A 25,678-nucleotide genomic window follows, 5' to 3' on the forward strand; every position below is an offset into this window, starting at 1 on the left:
AGCCTTTCATTTTGATCTGTACAGCCCGAGGGGCTCTAAACAGTTCCCAGTCTCTCGGTGCGCTGTGGTAGAAAGGTCTTAGACAGCGACCCTTCCCCATTGCGCCTTTGTGGCAGCACGTTCGCGGCCAGAGCACGCGGTGTCTGCCGGCACCATCGAGGCCTTCCGTGCCCGGTGGGCACCGTGGGGACTGGGGTGTTTTGTTGACCCCTTTAATCACATCTTAGTTTGATGTTTTTAAGGTTCCTTTAAAAGTTTTTCCTTGATTTTACAGCTGACCTGACTTAGGGGCTGTGCTTGATTTCTCCCTTGTTTTTGTTAATTTAGTTTATTGTTTTGACTCAAAAGAGTTATTTTTGTACTTGCATGAATTCTTTGAATTGATTATTGCGTAATCCAATGGTCACAGTCACATTTCTTCTTGGTGTCCAATGGGCATCAGGCATTGAAAAGACCCATTGCCCTGCTTGCCGATTATTCCATTTTCCTCCTCCAGAGGGCGCACCCTTCCCTGACGGCTCAGGAGGCCTCACAATCAGACTTTCTACTTACATTACTTGGCGTTAAATTCAGTGAACAGAAATAAAAGAAAAACGTAATGCTTTGAGAATCTATTGTTAACGGCATTTATAAGTTAGCTGGCTTGGTGTTATTTTGCCTGTGAGTGATTTTCCCCCCGCCCTGGGTGGTGCAGTGAGTGGTGCCGGGCCGGAGCTGTCGCCGTTGGGAGTGGGCCGAGGCCGCTGACGGTTTGGTTGTTATTTGATGTTAACGTTAAAACTAGTGAGGAGGTGCAACGTTGAATGACAAAAGCAGTTGTCGCGGTGCCGAGTGAAGGGGATAGTTAGGTTGGAGAAAATGGCTGGTGTGAGTGGCAACGTCGCCCAGAAGACCTGGGAGCTAGCGAATAACATGCAGGAAGTTCAGAGCATCGATGAAATCTACAAATACGACAAAAAACAACAGCAGGAAATTCTCGCAGCTAAACCCTGGACTAAAGAGTAAGTCTGAATGTTTGAATCGTTGCTAATACTCCTGATAGGATCTGTGTTTGAATAAGAGCAGTTATCGAGACCTTTAGTAGGCCCGACCTTTATTACATCATTATAGAGAATATATCAAGAAACAGCAGCCCCAGTAAATGCAACTTATTCAGAAAGTGTGTTTTGGACAAAACTTTGGGGCAAAGGGACAATTTGATTTCATTACAACCGCAACGTGCAATTTAGTATTTCTTGTTTTCTGTATAGTATGTATGCAAGTTAAATTTCCTAAACTTTTCCTACAGACTGACTTTAATGCTGCGGCACTGACTTTACAAATGGCAGATTACTTTTATTAGCTGGTGAAAGATATATTAAAAACAAAGACGAGAAGTAGGCTGAACGGTGCCTCGAGCCTGCTCTGCTACCCCATATGATCATGGATGAAGTTTTGCATCAACTTCACTTTTATGCCCTATTTTCTATGCCCCTTGATGTTTGTGCGGTCAGGTAATCGATCTGTCTTGAACATAACCACGAGCATCAACATCCCTCTGCATAGAGAATTCCAAAAAATTTCCATCCTGAGTGAAGAAATTTCATTCCATCTCTGTCCTAAATGGTTAAGCCCTAAACCTGCCCCGTGAAGCCTTCAGAATTTTATGTTTCAGTGAGATCAATTCTCTTCTAAATTTCAAAGAATATTCTACTCAACCTCTCGTCAACACAGTCCTCTCATCCCAGGAATCAATCTGCTGAATCTTTGCATCCCATCAAGATAAGTGTATCCTTCCTTGGGTAAGGAGAGCAGAACTCTTAGTACTGTAGGTGTGGTCTTACTGAAACTTTTAGATAATTCCAATATGACATTCTTATACTTAATTTCCAGCCCTGTAGTATTAAAGTCCAGCATACCATCTGACTGTAATTTGCTTGTATACTTGCTGTACCTTTTGTTAATTTGGTGATTTGTGTGCAAGAACTGTTAAATCCCTCTTGAATACTCAGCTTTACTAGTCTCTTACCTTTTTTTAACAATATTCTACTTTGAAACAAGATTGGAAATGTGCATAATTTTACCTTTCTCCCTGTTATTCTCCATCTGTCACCTTCTTGTCCAATCACTTAACCTGTCTATATTCCTTTACATCCAAGGAAAGAGTAGTGGGGTAGCTTTGTTAGGACGAGATGATATAAGTACGATAGCAAGAAAGTATCTTCGATCAGAAGATGTAGTCTTCATATGGGTGGAGGTAAGAAGTAACAAGAGGAAGAAGACATTGGTGGGAGTATCTATAGGCCCCCTGACTGTAGCTATACTATCGGACAGAGGATAAGTCAGGAGATAATGAGGGCATGTAAAAAAAAGGGATACATTAATCATGGGTGACCTTAATCTTCTTGTAGATTGGGAAAATCAAATTAGCGGAGTAGACACGAGCAAGGATTCATCGTGTATTTGGGACACTTTCTCAGAACAATATGTTGTGAATCCAACCAGGCATCAAGCTATTTTGGATCTGGTAATGAGGCAGGTTTAATAAATGATCTGAGTAAAGGATCCCCTAGGAAACAGTGACCATAAAATGGAACAATTTAGCATTCAGTTTGAGAGTGAGAAACTTAGTTTGGAAATAACTGTGCTAAACTTAAATAAGGATAATTACGAAGGAATGAGGGCAGAGTTGGCTGGAGTGGACTGGGAAAGCAGTTTAGCGGAAAAGACGGTTGATGAACAATGGCAGAAGTTTAAGAAAATAGTTCATGACTCTCAACAAAGAGTAATCCCAGTGAGGAAGAAGGATTCAAGGAAGGGGATAAGCCAACCATGGTTAACCAAGGTAGTTAAGGACCATATCAAATTGAAAGAAAAAAACATACAATGTGGCAAAAATTAGTGGTAAGCTAGAGGATTGGGAAAGCTTTTTAAAAACCAACAAAAGATGACCAAAAAAAGGAAAAAATAAACTTTGAGGGTAAACTAGCAAGTAACATAAAAAACAGACAGTAAGAGCTTATTTAAATATATAAAAAGGGAGAGGCCAAAGTGAACATAGGCCCCTTAGAGAATGAGGCTGGGGAAATAATAATGGGGAACCAATAAAATGGCAGAGTTGTTGAGTAAATACTTTGCTTCAGCCTTCATGGTAGAAGATGCTAATAGCATTCAAAAAATACTAAATCAAGGGGCAAAAGTGGGGTGGAGGAAATAAATACAATAACTATCACTAGAGAAAAAGTACCAGGGAAACTAATGGGGCTAAAGGCCAATAAGTCCCCTGGACCTGATGGGTTGCATCCTAGGATATTAAAGGAAGTAGATACAGAGATAGTGGTTGCACTGGTAGTAATCTTCCAAGAATCCTTGGATTCTGGAAAAGCCCCAGAGGATTGGAAAACTGCCAATGTAACACCCTTATTCAAAAAGGGAGAGAAACAAAAAACAGGTAACTATAGGCTAGTTAGCTTAAATTCTGTCTTTGGGAAAATATTGGAGCCTATTATAAATGATGTAATAGCAGAGCATTTAGAAATACATTATATAATCAAGCAGAGGCAGCATGGCTACACAAGGGGAAATCATGCCTAACAAATTTATTAGAATTCTTTGAGGAGGTAATAAATAGGATAGATAAAGGGAACCAGTAGATGTAATGTATTTGGATTCCAAAAGGCATTTGATAAGGTACTGCACATAAGGCTACTTAATAAGACGATAGCCTATAGTGTTAGGGGTAGTATATTAGCATAGACAGAGGATTGGCTGGCTAACAGTAGACAGAGTTGGGATAAGGGGGGTGTTTTTGGGATGGCAAACTGTAACTAGTGGAGTGCCACAGGGATCAGTGCTGAGGCCTCAATTATTTACAAGATATATTAATGACTTAGACAAGGGGAGTGAATGTACTATCGCCAAGTTTGCAGATGATACAAAAATCGGTGGGAAGGCAAGTGGTTAGGATGATGCAGGAGTCTACGGAGGAATATGGGAAGGTTAAGTGAGTGGGCAAAAACTTGGCAGATGGAATATAATGTGGGAAAATGTGAGGTTATGCAATTTGGCAGGAAGAATAGAGGAGCTGAATATTATTTAAATGGAGAAAGACCACAGAAGGCCACAGCACAGGGATTTGGGAGTCCTTGTGCATGAATCTCAAAGCTAACATACAAGTTCAACAGATAATAGGGAAGGTAAATGGAATGTTAGCCTTTATTTCAAAGGGAATGGAGTATAAAAATGGCAAACATTGCTAAAACTATACAAGGCACTAGTTAGAATACTGTGAACAATTTTGGCCCCCTTATCTAAGGAAAGATATACTGGCATTGGAGGCAGTCCAGAGAAGGTTCGCTAGGTTGATTGTGGGTAGGGGTGGATTTTCTTATGAGGAGAGGTAGAGTAGGTTGGGCCTGTACTTGTTGGAGTTTAGAAGGAGAGGCGACCTTATTGAAACATATAAGATTCTTAAGGGCTTGACAGGGTAGATGCTGAGAGGTTGTTTCCCCTTGTGGGAGAGTCTAGGACCAGAAGGCATAATCTGAGTAAGGGGGTGCCCATTTAAATAGATTAGGAGGAATTTCTTCTGAGGGTAGTCAATCTGTGGAATTCTTTACCGCAGAGGGCCGTAGAGGCTGGATTGGTAAGTATATTCAAGGCTGAGTTACAGATTTTTAATCAGTAAGGGAATCAAGGGTTATGGGGAAAAGGCAGGAAAGTGGAATTGAGTATTATCAGGTCACCAGTGATTTCATTGGCTGGTGGAGCAGACTTGATGGGCCGAATTGCCTACTTTGCTCCTACATCTTATGGTCTGTTTGCACCCTCCTAACAGCTTACTAGATTTGTTTCAGCTGCAAATTTGGATACGTTATACTGGGGCCCTTAATTAAGTTATTGATTTGGATTGAGGCCTAAGCACTGATCCATGCCATGAAGAAAATGGCCCACTCCTACACACTTTTCCTGCCTGTTAACCAGTTCTATGAGCCGAATCTTGTGCAACAAATCTCTTGGGTGATACCTTATCGAATGTATTCTGAAGATCCAGAAATACGACATCCACTGATTTTTTTCCACCCCTCCTTACCTAGCCTGCTAGTAACACCCTCAAAATATTCTTGCTCAGTCAAAAGTGATATCCCTTTCATAAAACCTTGTTAACTCTACCTGATTTGGTGATTTTTCCAAGTGCCTTGTTACCAAATCCTGAAGAATAGATTCTAGCATTTTCCCTAATACTGATGTCAGGCTAACTGGTCTAAAGTTCCCTGTTTTCTCTGTCCCACCTTCCTTGAACAGCAGGGTTACTTTTGCCACTTTCCAATCTGACACTGTTATAGAATCTAGGGAATTTGTCAAGATCAAAACCAGTGTATCTACTATCCTTGCAGCCACCTCTTTTAAAACCCTAGGGTGTAGGCCATTTGATCCTGGAGATTTGTTGGCTTTTAGCCCAATGAATACCTTTTATTTACTAATAATTACTTTAGGTTGCTCAGCCATGGCTAGGTAGCACTCTTGTCATTGAGTCAGAAGGTTGTGGATTCAACTTCCACTCCAGGACCTGAGTGCACAAATCAAAGTTGACACTTCGGTGCAGCTCTGTGGAGGTGCCACCTTTCGGATGAGATGTTAAGTGAAGGCGGCCACCTGCCTTCTCAGGTGGATGTGAAAGATTCAATGGCACTATTTTGAAGGAGCCAGGCAAGTTATCCCTAGTGTCCTATCCAACTTTGATTCCTCAATCAATATCTCTCAAACAGATTATCAGGCCATTGTCATCTTTCTGTTTGTGGGTATTTGCTGTGTGCAAATTGGCTTTCACATTTTCTACATAATAAGTGACTACACTTTAAAAGTACTTCGTTGGCTGTAAAGCATTTTGGGAGTTTCCTTGGTCATGAAAGATGCAATATAAAAGCAAGTTTTTTTTCTCATTATACCCTTGGTTCCTTGCAATTTTTGGTCTAGTCTTGCTCTCTCAAAATATTGGTTTATCAACTCTGCCGTTTCCTTATTCCCCATTATAATTTCTTATGGCTCTACCTGTAAGCCCTCCCAATTCTCAAGTTTACTGCTCTTATTGGCAATATATGCCTCTTTTAATCCAGTACTATCCTTAACTTCTGTAGTTAGCCATGGCTCTATGGTTGTTATTCTTTCATGGGATGTGGGTGTCACTGGCAAGGCCTGCATTTGTTGCCCATCCCATATCGTCCTTGAGGAGGTGGTGGTGACCCGCCTTCTTGAACCACTGCAGTCTGTCTGGTGCAGGTACTCCCACAGTGCTGCTAGGAAAGGAGCTCCAGGATTTTGACCTAGGAATAGTGAAGGAGTGGCGATATACTCTCAAGTTAGGATGATGTGAGACTTGGAGAGGAACTTGCAGGTGGTGGTGTTCCCATGCGTCTGTTGCTCTTGTCCTCCTAAGGTGGTAGAGATCCTGGATCTGGAAGGTGCTGAAAGTGCTACCAAAGGAGCCTTGGTGAGTTGCTGTTGTAGATGATATGCACAGATGCCACTGTTGTTGGTGGGGGAAGTGAATGTTTAAGTTGGTGGATGGGGTGCTGATCAAGTGGGCTGCTTTGTCCTGAATGGTGTCGAGATTCTTGTGTTGTTGGAGTCTCGCTCTTCCTGGCAAGCGGAGGGCATTCCACCATACTCCTGACTTGTGCCTTGTAGATGGCGACAGGCTTTGGGGAGTCAGGAGGTGAGTTACTCACTGCAAAATTTCTGCTTTGCCAGCAAAGTGGATAACTTCACATTTTTCCACACTACATTCCATCTGCTGTGTTCTTGCCCACTCAGCCTGTCTAAATTCCCTTGAAGCCTCTTTGCATCCACCTCGCATTCCCACCTAGTTTTTTTTTTGTCATCAGCAAACTTGAAACTATTACATTTGGGTCCCTGCATCCAAATCATTGATATAAATTATGAATAGCTGGGGCCCAAGCACTGATCATTGCGGTATACCCCACTAGTCACATCCTGTGGACCTGAGTAACCGATTTAGTCCTACTGTCTGTTTTTTTCCGTTAACCAATTTTAAATCCATGTCAGCGTATTATCCCCGATCCCACGTGTTCTAACTTGCTTACTAAACTTTTGTGTGGGACCTTATCGAAAGCCTTCTGAAAATCCAAATAGACAACACCCCTTTAACTAGCAGAATAGATACATCCTCAAAAAACTCCAGCAGGTTTGTGAACGTGATTTGCTCTGTGATTATTTAAATCATTTCCACCAAATGTGAATGCTTGAAGATACAGCATTCAAAGATACAAGAAGCCATTGAGGCCTAATGAAAAATTAGGTTTGCCTTTTAGTAACTCGCTGGTGATTGAACATGAAAATTTTAGGTGCTTGTAAGGTAATGATCTACAAGAGGGGCTTTCGAAGCCCGAACAATCTGGCATATGCAAAGCAGCCCTATTTGCACTTGTGTTTCTTCTTTGGTTTGTTCTTTAGTTTTGTGGGTCAAGAAGTTTACAATGGACAATTCTTAATACTTTTGCCTAATTGGATAAATCCTAAATCAGAACACCAACATTTCTGTTAGTATCTGAAACTAGAGATATGTATAAAATAAGTTACAAAAGTGGCTCCATCGTATGCACTTGAGACTCACGAAGACACAATTTAAGCCACACTTAATCCAGGTGCAAAGCAGATCATGTTTTTATGCCATTTATTTGAGGAGCACTGAATTTGCAAAGGTCAGACTATTGCAGTGGTGACCCAGTACAATAGTATTTTTTTCACGAACTTTGACAGTCTATTTTCCACAGTAAGACGTGATTTTGAATACCTCTATCAAATCTCTTCTCCAAGGAAAGCAGTGCCAACTTCTCCAATCTATCTACAAAACTGAAGTATATATTTTTTCCTTTTGAAGTGTAGTCGGTGTTGTGAGATCCGACTTGCCTTCTCTTCAAGAGTGGAGGCTGGGAACTCCAAGTCCCAACAGACCTTGAGAGTTTTGTGCATGCACGTATGGGAGTGGGCGGTGCATGCACAATTCAGCATTTTGTAGTTCTTCTGAGCTGAGGATGGGCCCAAAGCACCTGCGCAAAAAGTAAATGGTGCGAAAACCTGAATCATGTGACTGGGATTGGAGCAACACACTCCAAGAGTCCCAGGTAGGGGACAGGGAGGGGTCTCAGTTAAAAAGAGAGGTTCTGAGCAGAGAAGGAGGCTTCGAGCATAAAAAAAGGGTTGTTGTTGGCAGGCTCCAAGTAATGGGGGCTTGGGAGAAGCCCTGAAGATCTTAGAAGGCAGCAGAAGGTTGGTGATTCCATGCTGTGGGCCATCAGGGCAAAGGTACCCCATTGGAGCAGTAGTATTCTGCTCAGCGCAGCTGAAGTTGTGCTTGAGTTGGTGCTGGAGTGCAGACTTGGGAATCCAGGGAAATGGAATTCAGGACTTGCCAAAGCACTCCACAGCCAATGAAGTACTTCTTGAAGTGTAGTCATTGTTATCATGCAGGAAACTCTGCTGTCTGTTTGCAGGCAGCAAGGTCACACAACCAGCAATGAGGTAAGTGACCAGATAATCTGTTTTTGTGATGTTGGTTGAGGGATGCTACATTGGATTCTGAATTAGCTGCTAAAAACAAACGTATTGGAGGACAATGTTGTATGCTCACACCCCTACATGGACTTGAGTACAGAATATCAGCTGATATTTCAGTGCAGTACTGACAGAGCTGCATCGGATGAGAAGTTAACTGACATCTATCCATCTGACCCACAGCACTAGAAGAAAATCAGTGGTTGATGTCCTTCCCTTAGCCAGTGCCACCAAAAACTTTCTCCCTGTAAATTGCTGTTTGTGGGGCCTTGCTTTGTTTACCTACGTGATGAATTATTGCATTTTATAATTTCTGCTTTGGTGTTTAGGTTTCATTTTGGCAATGATCTTTACAGATTTAGTATACTTAGTAATGTTGATAACTTTTTTTGTATATTGTGTGATCAAGATTGTTTTATTTTCTATCTGTTGACATTTGCATTTTAAATAGTACCAAGCATTGTTTTGTAAGATTTTAGTGAGAAATGTAGAAAATTTGTTGTGATTGTTAGCAAAATGAAACACTTGTTCTAATTATTGTAATTTGTTTCTTTCAGTCACCATTACTTCAAGTATTGTAAGATCTCAGCCCTTGCACTTTTGAAGATGGTGATGCATGCCAGGTCAGGGGGAAATCTGGAAGTGATGGGTTTAATGCTAGGTAAAGTGGATGGAGAAACAATGATCATAATGGACAGTTTTGCTCTCCCTGTTGAAGGGACAGAAACGAGAGTCAATGCTCAGGCTGCTGCTTATGAATACATGGCTGCTTATATTGAGAATGCTAAACAGGTATGTCAAACAACTTTGCAGATTTTTGCACCACCTGATATTGCATTTTTTTAGTACTGATATTCAAATGGCAAATTTCTGATTTGTAAATCCAGTTTAAAGCTTTGAAAAGTACATTGCTAATTTATACAAGTTATTTCTGGGTCTTTGTGAACTACCTTTTGTAACTCCAGTATCCATCTATATCTTAGCATAAATTCTGCATCCATCTGCACAACTTCCCATTATTACATTTTTGTCATAAGTGCCAACTTTTTCCCATTTCTGAATTCCTCTGTCCGCATTTCCTTTGCATTTAACTGTTAAGAACCTTTGAGACTATTGGTGTAAACTCCATAGTTTTGAATCTATTGGTGTAAAGTTACACAAGTTCTACTCTGTTCTGAGTGACTTGTCAATATCTCATAATTCTCAAGTTTGAACTTAAGTGAGACCTAAGGAATGAGGTCTTGCATAACCAGAGTGTCTCTGTCAATAGCCTCTTTTCCTACCCCACACTAGGAATGGGAGTTTCCCTCAAGGATCTATCCATTTGCCCCTCTATCTGCATTCTTCCTGTTGGCTATATAAACCTATCACTCTGCCCAATCTGCTCACAGGATTCTCTCGAATCTGTCCCAAAGGTTTTCAAAGTTAATATGCTTTTCTTCCTCCACAGTAACTGAAATTTTTATTGTCAAAGTAAGGGTCTTAAAAAAAACTCATTAGCATGATTACATTTATCCATCAATTGAATTATCTTTATTGAAGTATTTACTTGAAGGTTTTCGCCTTTGTCAAAGGTATGTACGTGAGCTTGATCTTTTTGTTCAGAGTTGTGATTCTGTGGGTTCATTTTGGATTATGTAGTCTGAACATAAACTTATATCATGTCACCCTGGTGAAGCTACAACACCATACTACTTTCATACTAAACAGCATAAATAGCATGCAATAGATGATCCCACAACCAACAGATCAGATCTAAGATCTGCAGTCCTGCCACATCCGGTCGTGAATGACGGTGGATAATTAACTAACTGGAGGAGGGGGCTCCACAAATATCCCCATCCTCAATGATGGGGGAAGCACAGTACATCGGTACAAAAGAGAAGACTGAAGCATTTGCAACCATCAGCCAGAAGTGCCAAGTGGATAATCCATTCGGCACCTCCTAAGGTCCCCAGTCACAGAGGCCAGTCTTCAGCCAATTTGATTTGCTCCATGTGATATCAAGAAATGGCTGAAGGCACTGGGTCCTGCAAAGGCTATGGGCCCTGACAGCATTCTGGCAATAGTACTGAAGACATGTGCTCCAGAACTTGCTGTGCCCCTAGTCAAGTTGTTCCAGTACAGCTACAACACTAGCATCTACCTGGCAATTTGGGAAAATTGCCCAGGTATGTCCTGTGTGTACACAGCAGGACAAATCCAAGCAAGCCAATTACCGCCCCAGCGGCCTACCCTCGATCATCAGCAAAGTAATGGAAGGACAGCGCTATTGAAGTGACAACGCTATAGGGGGAGGTGGTGGCGTAGTGGTATTGTCACTAGTGGTATTCCAGACACCCAGGATAATGCTCTGGGGACCTAGGTTCAAACCCCACCGTGGCAGATAGTGAAATTTGAATTAATTAGAAAATCAGGAATTAAAAGCCTGAAACCACTGAATTACTTTTTCTCAAAGCGTCGTGAATCTGTGGAATTCACTACCTCAGTGCAGTGGATGCCAGGACGCTGAATAAATTTGAGGAGGAGATAGACAGATTTTTAATTAGTAATGGGTTGAAAGGTTATGGGAAGAGGGCGGGAAATTGGAGTTGAGGCCAAAATTAGATCAGCCATGATTGTAGTGAATGGCGGGGCACGCTCAAGGGGCTGAATTGCCTACTCCTGCTCCTAGTTCTTATGTTCATTGTCGATTGTCGTAATTTAAAAAAAAACAATCTGGTCCACTAATGTCCCATCTGGTTCACTAATGTCCATCCTTTTGGGAAGGAAATCTGCCATCCTTACCTGGTCTGGCCTTAATGCTGGCCTAGCTAACGACACCCACATCCCATGAGTGAATTAAAAAAAAAGGCACTTAGTCAATTATAACCTGCTCACCAATGCTTAGTTTGGGTTCCACCAGGACCACTCTGCTTCAGACCTCATTACAACATTGATTCAAACTCGGTCAAATGCTCACTTCAACTCTTTTTTTTGCCTGTGTGTGGCATCAAGGAGCCCTAGCAAAACTGGAAAACTCCACTGGTTGGAGTCATACCTAGCAAAAAGAAAGATGGTTGTTAGCAGTCTATCATCTCCATCTCAGGACATCACTGCAGGAGTTCTTCAGGAGTAGTGTCCTAGGCACAACCATCTTTAGCTGCTCTATCAGTGACCTTTCTTCCCCCCCCCCGCCAATCATAAGGACAGAAGTGGGGATGTTTGCTGATGTTCTCCCTCCCACCCACTATTAACATCCCAGGGGTTACCATTGACCAGAAACTGAACTGACCAGCCGCATAAATACTGTGGCTACAAGAGCAGGACAGAAGCTGGGAATTATGTGGCAAGTAACTTGCCACTTCGGGGAGTCAGAAGGCATGTCCACCGTCTACAAGGCATAAGTTAGGAGTGTGATGAATACTGTCCACTTGCTTGCATAAGTGCAGCTCCAAAAACTGAACACAAGGCAGCCCATTTGATTGGCACCCCATCCACCACCTTCGATATCCACTCCCTCCTCCACCATCGCACAGAGATAGCAGCATGTACCATCTACAAGATGCACTACAGCAACTTGCCAAACCTCCTTTTGAAAGCACCGTCCAAACCTGTGACCACCACCACCACCTAGGAGGACAAGGGTAGCAGATGCATGGGAACGCCACCACCTGCAAGTTCCCCTGCAAGCTGCACACTATCCTGACTTGGAACTATATTGCCCTTCCTTCACTGCTGGGTCAAAATCTCGGAACTTTCTCCTTAACAGCAGAGTAGGTGTACCTATAGCACATGGACTGCAGTGGTTTAAGAAGGCAGCTCACTGCCAATGCCTCAGGCAAATAAGGATGGGCAATAAATGTTGGCCTAGCCAGCGATGCCCACATCCTGTGAAAAGAATTTATAAAAAATTTCCAGAATTCATTGGTACCAGTCAGCTGTATGGAAGAAATTTTTTTTTTTTTTTTTTTGCAGTCTCACATTCTGCCCTGCAGCTTTCCTTCAAGTAAAGCTTAATTGAGGTAATGCATCCTAGTTTGTTTGGAAGCTTTGGCTGTGAGAATGAGAGCTATAATGACAGATGGGTTGATGTAAGGGCAGATGGGCAGTGTTGTAATGAAGAGTATGGGTCGATTTGAAGCTTTGGGCATGGAACCTTTGAGTTAGCCTGTGATTGTTGCCAGATGAGGTGGAGTTAGTGGTAAGGGTATGGAGATTTTGATCCAGCTGAAGACGATGGCTTCTGTCCTCCCATTATTCCGTTGGAGGAAATTGCAACTCATCCAAATTTTAGATGCAAGATGAGCAGTCTGGCAATTCCCAGGTGGTGGAGATGAGAAAAGACTGGTGTCATGAGTATATATGTGGAAGCTGATGCCGTGTCTGTAGATGATTCTGTAGATGATGTTGGCAATGGGAAAAATGCAGAAGGAGAGAATATTAAGAAACCTATACTTTTTTAGCTCGGGTCGGGAGCCCTGGTTCCCGACATACCTCAGGCCTTCCACACATGCGTCAGCTGGGAAATGGCCACACGTGCCCAGTTCGGGTATTCCTACTCTTAAGGCTAGGGACGGCCGTGTACACCTGCGTAGAAGAAATAAGAATGGTGCGAAGAGGCAGATCAGATGATCTAACTCCGAGTGCCAGTGTAGTGAGGGTGTCCCTGGGAACAGGGATGAAGTCCCAGGTAAGGAACAAAGCCCAGTGACAGACACAGGTCTTGTTAAGTTAGAAGAAAAGAGCAGAGAAATAGGCTTTGAAGTAAAGAGAGTTGCAGGGAGCAGACTTTGAGCGGAATGGGCATGAGAAAAGCCCTGAAGGTCCGAGAAGGTAGCCGAAGTTTGGTGACTCCATGCTTGGGCCATTGGGGCAAAGGTACCCCTTTAGAGCAGTGGTGTTCTGCTTGGCACGGCTGAAGATTTGGAATTGTGCTTGGAAGGTGAATCTTGCGTGTGCTCGGAGATCTAGGGGAAAGGAATCTCAGATTGAAACCCTGCAAGGTGGGCCATTGTTGAAGCCATCTGAGTGGGAGTGACTTTTGGAGAGAATTCCAAGGTGAGATCTTCAGGTGTGGAGATTGGAAACCCCTGTGAGAGAGACAAAGTTTCAGTGAGATTGCCACATTGTAAGCCAACCAAACGCCTGGGTGGGTTGTTGAGAAACCAATGGGATCTGGTTTGGTCGCATTTGTCATCTATTATGTCGTGTGGTGTGTCCAACCACAGTTCGCCTGTTAATTTACAGGTACCTGATACTTACCCTGAATGTTAGAGTATAAGATAGATATTGTAAATTGTTTTATTTTTCTGAGCTTTTTGTTCAAAACCTGTGGAATCTTGTGGCCTTATTCAGTTAGTAAGCACTTTGAACCTCAAACTTTATCTACTTTAAACAAAATGTTATTTGTCCCTCTCTTCCCACCACTGCACCCCCCACCATGTCCTGGGGCCTGGCCAAGGATCATAAGAGGCAAATGGATAGATCCTTGACGGAATGCCCATTTCTGGTGTGGGTTGGGAAAAGAGGCCCTAGTTATGCAAGATCTCACTCGAGATCTCAAGTTCGAACCTGAGAATTGAGATATTGATAAATCATTCGGACTCAAGTTCTACTTAGTGTTAAGTTTATTAAAGCAGATTCAAAACCACGGTTTTCACCAATAGTGTCACCAAGAATCTTACAACAATTATGCAGTCTTTCAAGTTACACATAGTCTGCCTGACTCAAACTTGAAACCTAATTTAACTGCCTATGAGTTGAGTTTTTCATCCAGAATCGCTTCCATGAAGGTGATCACATTTTAATGAGCTGTGAACAGCTGATTGAAACTGCTTGAGGACCACATCTAGAGTACTGTATGGTTTTGGTCTCCTTCCTTAAGAAAGGACATAATTGCATTAGAAGCAGTTCCGAGAGGTTCACTTGACCAACTCCTGGGATGAGGGGGGTATCTGAGGAAAGGTTGGGCCTGTATCCATTGGTGTTGCGAAGAATGAGTGGTGATCTTGTTGAAACGTATAAGACCCTGAGGGAAACTTGACAAGAGTGGATGTAGGATGTTTCTCCCTAATGGGAGATACCAGAACTAGGGGATACAGGTTAAACATAAAGTTAAGACTGAGACGAGAAGGTTTTTTCTGAGGGTTGTTAGTCTGAAATTCTCTCCCCAGAGAGTGAAAGAGGAAGTGTCACTGAATATTTTTAAAGCAGAGGTAGATTCTTGAGTCAAGGGGTGTTGGTTGGCAGGAATGTGGCGTTAAGGCTACAATTGGATCAACCATGACCTTATTGAATGGCGGAGAAGGCTCAAGGGGCCAAATGGCCCACTGCTCCTAATTTGTTTATTTGTGTGACCCATCACTGCCTAAAATCAATATAGCCTTTTAAATTGGTAGGTACTTATTCAATGCACTATCTCAGACAATTCAATACCTTTTTAAGTGGCACCTTTTTTATAACTGAACGGTGGCAATCCCAGATGGTTTAGCATCATTTGCCTGCCCATGCTAAGAGTGAACAATTAAGAGTGTTTGGGACTGTACTGAAAAATGGATCTGCTATTGCAGCTGCAGCTATGCTTCTTCTGATCACCCTTTTAACTTGTTTCTGTATATTTGTGCTAATAAACCTATTCTCCCTGCAAGATTTGTAAGAGGGTGTTTTGCATCTTTTATTTGATCCAAAAGATGTAAACATCCTCTACAAATCCTGCAGGGAGAAAGGCTCATTAGCACAAATATACAGAAACAAGTTAAAATGGTGATCAGAAGAAGCATAGCTGTAGCTGCAATATTTTTCAGTACAGTCCCAAAGACTTTTAATTGCTCATTCTTAGTATGGGCAGGCAAATGATGCTAAAGCATTGGGACTGCCATAGGTCAGTTATAAGAAGGTGCCACTTTAAAGGTATTCAATGTCCCAAATATTTCAGATAATTTGATAAATTAAAATGCTGTATTGATTTTTAGGCAATGTTGGGTCATCATGGATATGCAAATTAGGAGCAGCAGTATGCCATTTGGCTCCTCCATTCAATAAGATCATGGCTGATCCAATAGTGGCCTCAATGCCTTTTTCCTGCCTACTGATTCCTTATTCCTTTAGAGGTATTCTACTTGTCTTTTGCTGAAGAGTTGTTTCCTTTAGTTTCTTCACTTCATTAATTTTAACTTTAAGGCATATTTGCCTGGCTCTGGTCTTTGATGTCTTAATCTATGTGATCTCCCAAGGGTGCTACAACTTCTATTTCACATGTAGTCAGAATCGCATACCAGTCGAGATGAGCAGTCCCATGTGACTTTTTTGATGTGTAAGATTGTGAAGCAGTCATGCATTGCATTTACTGACATTGATTCTAAACGACTTGTACTTTACTATTGAAGTCACCCATTGAAATAACTTTCTAGCTCCTTTTTTGTCCCTGTTTCAACCAAATAGACTTTAATTTTGTGATAGCTCCAGAAATGTGTCTATGGCCAGCAGATGCAGAAGGAAAGTCAACTGAGTAAATAGTAAATTATTACTTAATAGAAAAGTATGGGTGAGAAATTAAATGAGGCAAAAAAACAAATCTTATGTTAGTGTGCACTTTTTGTTCAAAATTGATTTTTGGTCATGTTTTTATGTCAGCGTTAACACGGCGCATATAAATAAACATTTGGAGTGTAACTCCTGGAATTTCCCAACTCAATGTATTGCAGTTTTTGGCCAGTAAGTGGTGTGGCATGGAGTATGTTTCAGAAGTCTTGCAACTCCGTGCTGTCATCTTTAATATCTTTTTAAAAAACTTTAATCAAAATAGCCATGGGCAACACAGGGAACTTATTGCTAAGTAATGGCCCGATTTACTGTTTAAAAATGTGAGGTCAGCAGTAGTCACTATTAATAAAGAATGGATCAGACAGCAACCTCCAGAGACCACCCATTCATAGTTAAGCATGAAACTTAGTAAGTTGCTGTTCAAGATCCCCTGCTCCTCCAGAAGCTTTGCTATACTGGTATCTTGCCGAGATGCTTGGTTTTCAAATACTTGGAACACATGAAGTTCTGGTACTTACCCACTAATCATATCAGAAAATATTATGACTTATCCATTCAAGTGTAAGTGGATTTTTATTGATATGACATGTCTGTCTTATTGTTGAACTCCCTGTAAGGCTCCCTTGTCCTAGCCTTGAACTTGTCTTTCTCTGGTTTCTCTCCTGTCTTCCTCATGCCCTCTCCAAGCTCATCTTATCCATGAAACCCACCATCTGCTCTCTTGATCCTAATTTCCAATAAACTATTGACCACCCAGCTTCTGTTCCTTTCTCCCATATTACTGACATAGTTAATGGTTCTCTTTCCTCAGGTTCTGTCTATATGTTTCCTTCAAATCTGCTGTCGTCACCTCAAAAAAAAACCCTTCTGTCCTTACAAACTATCTCCTTTTCCCCCTCATCCTTGTGAAGGTGTTGTAGCCTCCTAAATTTGTGCCCATCTTTCCTGGAATTAATGTTTGAATCCCTCCAATCAGGTTTCCACTCCTGCTACAGCAATGAAGCTGTTCTTAGAATGTCATTTGTGAATTTGATATGCGACTGTGACAAAGGCAAACTGCCCCTCCTTGACCTTCTTGAACTTCCTGGAAACTTTTGCACAGTTGATCATGCCATCCTGCCTCAGTGCCTCTTTACCATCATCCAGCTTGATGGGGCTGCACTCTCCTGGTTCCATTCTTATCCATCTAATCATAGCCAGGGAGTTACCTCTGATGTCCCCCAAGAACCCATCCTTGGTCTCCCTATTTCTCATCTATATGCTGCCCCTCGGTGACGACATCTGGAAAAAGTGTCAGCTTCCACATGCATATTGATGACACCTAGCTTTAGCTTACCACCATCTCTCTTGAACCCCTGCAGTATCTCTAAATTATCAGAGTGCTTGTCTGACATCCAATACCGGATGAGCAAAAATTTCCTCAAAGACTGAAGCCATTGTCTTCAGTCCTTGCCACAAACTCTGCTTCCTAGCCACCGACTTCATCCCTCTCTCTGGCCACTGTCTGAGACTGAACTAGACAGTTTGTTTGCAATCTGTCATGTTTGATTCTGAGATGAGCTTTCAACTACATGTCCATGCCGCCACTAGGGCCACCTGTTTGCACCTGTGCAATATGCCTTTGCTCGTCTGCTGAAACACTCATCGAGGCCTTTGTTACCTCCAGACTTGACTATTCTAACACACGTCTGGCCAGCATCCCACATTCTACCTTCTGTAAACTTGAGGTCATCCAAAAGTATACTGCTTGTGTCCTAACTTGCACCAAATCCAGTTCACCCTTCACCCCTGTGCTCGCTGACCTATACAGCTCCCAGTTGAGCAGTGCCTCGATTTTTAAAATTCTCATCCTTTTTTTCCATGTCCCCCTATGCAGTTGCTCCTCCTTTACCTCTGGCCTCCTCCAGCCCTATAACCCTCTAAGATTTCTACACTTTAATTTGGGTCTTTTGAGCATCCCGATTTTAATTGCTGCACGATTGGTGGCCGTGCCTTCAGTTGCCTAGGTCCAAGCTCTAGAATTTCCTCCTTTTTAAACCCCTCCACCTCCTCTACCTCACTTCCTACAAGACATTCCTCAACCTACCTCTTTAACCAAACATTTGATCATCTGTCCTAATGTAAGTCAGTTTAATAATGCTTCTGAAGTGTCTTGGAGTATCTTGTTATGTTAAAGGTGCCATGTAAATAATTGTTGGACAACTTTTCTGGCACTCAAAGTTAACTTCTACAAATGTAGAGTCTCACTTTTTCAGATTTTAATTGTTGGAGATTTTAAAACTTCCTGTGTCTCATCTCTTCCAACTCCATCTTTCTTCTATTTGTGCATGATTTGGCATAGCATATTTAACCCAAACTTAAGCAGAGTCTGAACCAGTGTCTCATTAATTCTTCAATCTAATTGGTTAAGGAGGTACAGTTGCTTACCCTGTTCATACAGGTCCCAAATCCACTGTAGAGGGTACCATGCTGAACTAGATTTATACTTACCGCTAAGCCCATAGCCTGTGGGGAAGCGTAATGAACGGTGATATTCATTCGCTGCTAACTAAAATCCAGGCCATGATCTTCATAATCAAATGTATTGTCTCTATATTGACCTTTAGTCTACCACTTTCTCTTGGTTAAGGCTTTGGTTTTCTCCTAACTGTTTATTTTCTACCCAGCGTAACTTGTTTGCAGGTGAAAGTTATTCAGTAGATGTGAATGCTTGTGAAAATCTCAAGGTCCAATTGGGCAGAATGATTGCCTAAAAGAATGGTCATCTAGGTATAGAATCAGAAACAAGATAGGTGTATGCGACAGTCCAGGTTCACTCATCTTATCCTTAGACGTGATGATATGTCCAAGTACAGAAATATTTGACATATATTATGTAATAATGGATATTCATCCATAAGCTAGGCATGATGGACTTGGATTTTAATGGCTAGATCAATTAAGTTTTTAAAGAATTTCTTTTGTTTTCTCAAACAAGAAACAAAAGTGCTTCAGTAAGCCAGCAGATGGCACCATTTAACTTTAGTAACAGGTGATGTGCTAAAATGTCTTTGTTTTAAGCCATGCTTTCTAAACTTCTAAACTTGTGACATCCCATTGGGACCAATTTTTTTTAAAAAAAGCAGTTTCAAAGAATTATGACTAATAACATTGATTTTAAAAAAGGCAAGGAAAACTACACAATGCATACTGCTATATCATTTTAGTGATATGGTTTGAAGGAATTGCTGAACCTGACTATTAGAATTGAGTGAACTGAAGTGGAGAAACAGTTAGAACTCTAGGAATAATTTGGCATCAGTTGTATGTGTTGGTTGAGCGCCATCACTCAGTTAGACTCCATACCTGCTTCAAACCTGTTGTCCGTCATTTACTGTTTTAAAATATTTTAAAAGGCAGCAATGGATCAAACAGCTATTTATAGGACACAGTATAATTGAATTTATTTTTAAAGGTTAGCCAGCATCTGCGGAGAGAATTGATGAGTTCGCATTTAAGGTGTACAATATGCATCAGCTCTGAAGATCTCACCTGAAATATTAACACATTTCTCACTGCACATGCTGACTTGATGTAAAGTCTCAACACAACGTTTTCTGTTTTTGTTTGAAAATTCCAGCATCCGCAGTTTTGGTTTTGATCTAAGTCCTCACAGTTTTATTTACTTTGTTGTGAGGCATTTTCAGTTTAAAACAAAACTCTACTTTTTTTGCACTGGAGAAAGAGTTTAAAATGGGGGGGAAAAATGTTTAAAAGCAATGTATTTAACTTTATTTTCCAATTATCTTAGGTTGGACGTCTTGAAAATGCAATTGGCTGGTATCACAGTCACCCAGGTTATGGATGCTGGCTTTCAGGCATAGATGTTAGTACTCAGATGTTAAATCAACAATTCCAGGAACCATTTGTAGCAGTTGTGGTATGTACCCTATTTTATTTATAGTTTACCTGAGATTAATCCATTTTAATATATTAAAAATCTTACATCTCCATGCATTTCCTGTCAACTTTTCCCATTATAAGTTCCTATATGAACATTTTATAATGGAAACTACCAATGTAAAACATTTCCTTGAAGGTGTTGCAGTTTCCATTATAATTGTTTACATAGGATTTGTTTCAGAAGTAACAATATGCAATTTCAAAATGAGGAGTGAATTACACACCTCACAGTCTTCAGATTGAATCAGCTTTAATGACCATCTATAGTTCACATTCATCACTTAAACGGTAACTCAACTTTTGTCTGTCCTGTTTAACATATTCAACATTGCTGTATCTAAAATTTGCTTTGTCTTTAAATTTGATTGTAAATAGGTATAACACCTGAGATTATTTAGCCCATTATACCTGTGCATGCTCACAAAGAGCTATTGACCTGGTCCCATCTCCTGTCCTATTTTTATACCCTTTAAATTTTCCTTTTACAAGTATGTTATCTGGTTTGTTTTCCCCTTAGTCTATCTCTCCTGAATATTTTGTAACCTGGAACATTTAATTTAAGTCCTTGCTGTAACTTGAATCATGTCTTTGGCTAACCAATTTTATTCATAAAATACTTTTATACATTTATATCTATGGAAATCAAACCTCCTGCTGTTAGCAGTCTCACTCATTTTAATTTTTCTCTCTTTTTGTTTCTTTAATTTTTCTTTGGCCATTTTTTACTTTCTTTCTGCTTCCTTATTGTTTCTCACCCCTTCCCCTACTATATTGGTTCTAGCAAAGTTAAGCCTTTCTCCACTATTCACTCTGGCAGTGAATACACCTGTTCCAACTGTAACTCTGAGGCCCATCTCCCCAGGATGTTCTGTCCGCAAACCTGATCTGTCCAGCACCTTCACTCCAACCTTGCATTTCACTACCTTATTCTGTTCCTATATTGCCTAGCATATGGTATCAGGAATAATTCATACCCTTGGCTTCTAATTGCTGAAACTCCATCTACGACACCATGAGAAATGGCTTCACAGTATTTAATTGGAAGAAATCCTGTTCATCCAGTAGAATGATTAGCCTAATAATTCAGCAACAGTGGAGAAGTTTTGCGAGGTGGTGGTAAAGCTAGACCTAGGTGTTATCAGCTTACATGGGAACACTGAAGCAATAATTTTGGATGATATTGCCAAGGGGCATCACATAGGTGAGAATTAGGAGGGGGCCAAGGATAAATCCTTGGGGGACACCAGACGAATGGTGCAAGATGGGTGGGGAAGTGAAGCTGTTGCAAGTGTTATGCTGGCTACAATCGGATGGGTAAGAATGGAATAGAAGATCAGCCATTATCTCATTGAATGGTGCAGTGGGCTTAAAGTGCTGAATGGCCGACGATGACTCCTATTTTTATATTCTTGTGGAATCAAACAAGTGCAGTTCCACCCAGCTGGAGAGGCTTTGGAGGAAGATTGTATGGTCAACTGTCAAATTCTGCACACAGGTTGAGAACAATGAGGAGGGGAGGTTTGCCTTTGTCACAGTTGCATTGGCTGTCATTTGTGACTTTTAAGAGCCATTTCATTGCTGTAGAAGGAGCAAAAATCTGATTGGAGAGATTCAAACATGGAGTTCCAGGAAAAATGAGCATGGATTTGGGAGGTGACAATAAATTCAATGACTTTGGAAAGGAGAAAGGAAGGATGGAAATGGGGCAGTAGTCTGCAAGGATGTGCGTTGAAGGTTGTTTTTCTGAGAAGGCTGATGGCAGATTTAGAGGAGAGGGGACAGCATCTGAAGAGCGAGAACCATAATAATATCAGATAACTTGGGGGCTAGAAAGGGAAGTTGGGTGCTCACAGTTTAGTGGGAATTGGGTTCAGGGAGCAGGTGATGCCTCAAGCCAGGTCTGTTCAGAGATGGCATGAAGGGAAATGGAAGAAAAACTAGAGAAAGATGCAAGTTCAGGGCAGCAGGGAATTTTAGAGCAAGTTTGGCCCTGTGGGCAAGTGGAAAGGAGGGAAGGGGCAGCTGAGGGCCTTGATCTTGATATCAGAGGTCCATAAGCTTCTTACATTTATCATTTGAGGTGAGAGTGGAGGAGATATGGGAGAGGGGCTTAAGTAGATGATTTGTAGTAGGGAGAAGCAACCATGGTTTATTTTTGCATTCCAGAATGATCCTGGAATTTTGAATGGTTTTGGCAGACAGGAGCAGGACCCAATGATGCTCTGTGTTGATGCAAATCTGGCAGTGAACAGCTAAATCAGTTATCCACCATATCTGTTCGAGACTGCACTCTTTAGACTTGGAGTAACAGCAAGGGGGAAAATAATGGTTTAGTGGGGGCTAATATATCAAAGGTGGAGGTGAGGGTGTGTTTCAGCCAATCATAGCTGCAGAAATGTTGTGAATGGAGGGCAAAAGGCTATACAGTTGGAATTTTGAAAGTTCAGTAGTGGGTAAATTGTTTTCCAAGGCAGAAGAAAGAGAATAGGGTTGGGGTGTGGAAGGAGGATGGAGGTGGACAGTGGTATGAGGAAGGGGAGATACTCTTTTTTTTCTCTCAAAGGGTTGTTAGTATGTGGAATTTTCTTTCCCCAGAAAGCCCTGATAGCTGGGTCTTTGAATTTATTAAAGACAGAGTTAGATTTTTGAGGGAGTAAAAGGTTATGGGGGGCAGATGGCAAAGTGGAGTTGAGACCATAATCGGATCAGCCATGATCTGATTGAATGGTGGAGCAGGCTTGAAGGGCTGAATGGCCTACTCCTACTTAAGTCTGCTGTTCCTTACATGTGATTAAAAGTCTGGATGTGGCATACACCTCGGAGCATCAAGACCATGTGAGATGACCATGGAGGTGAAGGGGGTGTGGGATGGGAGTGTGAATATGGGAGTTTTACATAGAGGGAAGTTAAGACGACAGTGAACTCAGAACTTTCAGTGTATAATTTTTGAACTTTTCTAAATTAATTCTTTCAAACATGGATTATTTATGTGCAGTACATGTTAATGTTTCAGTTGCCTTTTAAAGGATATTTCTGTTGGCTTTAAGTGTTAAGAATTTATAAAGTTTGTTAACTTATTTTTTTTCAGATTGACCCAACAAGAACTATATCTGCTGGGAAAGTAAACCTAGGGGCTTTCAGGACATATCCTAAGGTAACGCTTTCTGCTAATTTTCTCTGCTTGCTTTCTTCCTTCCTGAAAACATTGGTTGTTATAAGCAGCACCTAACACCTTATGCATTTGTCCTACCTGGCTATGTTTCATAAAATAATCAAAACAGTGAATAGGCTATTTGCCAATGAATGAGTGAGGAGACAAACTACAAACAAATTGTAGTGCCCTTACGGTCACTCTGCCTGAGAGTTGGAAACTCTGAACAGACTAATGTCTGCCTGAATCCATATGGCTCAACTACTCACCACTTCATACAATGGGAGAGAACCCAAGATAAATGTAACCTGGATAGGAAGAGTCTTGTGCTTTGTGGTTTTTTTAAAAAAGTCTTGTATTGGAAGAGCACTTGGACTAGAAGTCCACAAAAATTCTCATTACGTTTAGTTGTGCATCTAACACAATACACTGCTAGTGGGAGGGCTACAAATGCAAGTTTCAGCACCATCATTGTGTGGATAAATGAACCATAGAGCCACACCTTGAATTTCACGGTCTGCTGCAGCTTCTTGGTTCTGCAATTCACTTTAAATATCTTCAATTTTAACTTCTGCTTACATGCTTGCTACTTCTTGAATTGCTTGCTTGGCCTTGGCGGTCCCTCCTACCTTACTGTCTAGGTGCTTTTTTTCTCTCTGCCTCAATTGCCTGCTTGGACTTTTAGGCCTGTATTGGCCTCAGTTGCAGCAATACTTTGAGGCTTTTCCCACCTTTCTTACTGTTATTTGTAATCTCTACTTGTTGTCCTGCTGGTCTTGGTGACTTCTGCCGACCAACCCACTGTTGCTGGCCTCTCAACAACAACTTGCATTTATATAGTGACTTTATTGTAGTAAATCATCCCAAGGCACTTCGCGGAGGTGTAATCAAACAAAATTTGATTTGAGTGTTATAAGGAGATATTAGGATAGATGACCAAAAGCTTAGTCAAAGAGGTGGTTTTAAGGCAAGTCATGCTGGAGAAGAGAGTAGAAGAGAGGTAGGGATATTTAGGAAGGGAGTTCTAGAGCTTAGGATCTAGGCAGCTGAAGGCACAGTTGGCAACAATAGAGTGGTTAAAATCGGAAATATGCAAGAGGCTAGAATTGGTGGAATGCAGAGATCTGTGTTCTAGAGGGAAACAGGAGAAATTTGAAAACCAGAATGAGAATTTCAAAATTGGCTCCTGGTTTGGCAACCACACCATTGTAAGTCAGTGATCACAGGGATGATGGGTGAATGGTCAGGGACTTGGTGTGAGTTAGGATGTAGCTACTTTAGCAGAGTTTTGGATGAGCTTAGTTTATGTGGGCGGGGGGGTGGCGGGGGGGAGGTGGAAGATAGTTTTCAAGGAGAGCATTGGCATAGATGAAACAAATAATGTCATGGATGAGCTACTTTGGTGTCCCCTGCTGCCTTCTCTGTTGCTTTTTTTGGCTTTCTTTGGCTTTCTTGTGCTTCTCAATTGGCCAAACGTGTTTTTTTTGTGGACAATTGACTCCATGTTAATTTTACTAGGCTGAGAGATGCATATTGTACTAATAAGAAATCTAGGTTGTGAGACAGACATCAGGAGCTTCAAAGAAATGAAAAATGAGAGATGGGGGAGAAAGCTGGGGTAGATATTGGGGAGCAAATCTCATGGCATAAAGATCGTTCGGAATTGGGAGCAGATAGAGAAATCACAAATCAGTTAAGAGACAAAGCAGAAAGATGGATTAAAGTTAAAAGTCAGGGAGGCAGAGGAACCATGAGCAACTTCTGAAGATTTACTAGTGAAAATGTATGAGAATTTTGATTGTAGTTGCTAGATTTTATGTAAAGGAGCAGAAATTTTGAGTTCAATTTCTTATATAAAGGATGGGAAAACATTTATCAAAAAATATGTAAAATTGACACATTTAAGAGCACCTTCCTTTTAAAATAATTCAAAGATTCTATTGCATTCTTTATTTTCTAGGGTTATAAACCACCTGATGAAGGTCCTTCAGAATACCAGACTATTCCACTTAATAAAATAGAAGATTTTGGAGTACACTGCAAACAGTAAGTTACCACCTAGGAAGTTTTTATCTTGTGTGCACGTGCTTTTCAACAATAACCTTGAATAATGCACGTTTCTTATAAATGTTGTGTTTTAGAGTACCCTCTGACTCATCTGAATTTTGTGGTAGTAATGATGGCAAAGCTGTCAACGTTCACCGCATTACTCCTTTGAAACTGACAGCAATTTCTAGAGTCACAAATGCAGTTAAATGTGGAACTCCAGAAGCTGTGCTGTGATTCTTCAGAGGGTGCGCTGTTGAGGTACTTCCACCCCACCATAAATACAATCAATTAGAAATAATTGAACTAATAAGAACTTGCACTCTTAGTCTCACCATTTAAAAAAAATACCCTTGAAAAGGTTGCACTTTGTTGAATGAAGTGTAGTTTGGTTTGGAACAACATATGTATTATTAAAAAGTGAGGGGACTGGTGCTTTTATACTACTTGCTTTGCTGTCTG

General features: G+C 41.2%; 1 protein-coding gene across 1 annotated transcript in view; it reads left to right on the plus strand.

Annotated features, from left to right (window-relative positions):
* The first annotated feature begins 494 nt into the window (after positions 1-494).
* cops5 (COP9 signalosome subunit 5) overlaps positions 495-25,678 on the plus strand; it is a 40,721-nt gene continuing 15,537 nt past the window's right edge. The window contains exons 1-5 of the mRNA XM_078540374.1: positions 495-1,001; positions 9,111-9,345; positions 19,868-19,996; positions 23,108-23,173; positions 25,131-25,216. Of these exons, the coding sequence (XP_078396500.1) occupies positions 859-1,001; positions 9,111-9,345; positions 19,868-19,996; positions 23,108-23,173; positions 25,131-25,216 (659 nt within the window). The 5' untranslated portion in view covers positions 495-858. The remainder of the gene's footprint in view (positions 1,002-9,110; positions 9,346-19,867; positions 19,997-23,107; positions 23,174-25,130; positions 25,217-25,678) is intronic.

The sequence above is a fragment of the Cetorhinus maximus genome, chromosome 4, assembly GCF_964194155.1.
Source record: "Cetorhinus maximus chromosome 4, sCetMax3.hap1.1, whole genome shotgun sequence".
NCBI lineage: Eukaryota > Metazoa > Chordata > Chondrichthyes > Lamniformes > Cetorhinidae > Cetorhinus > Cetorhinus maximus.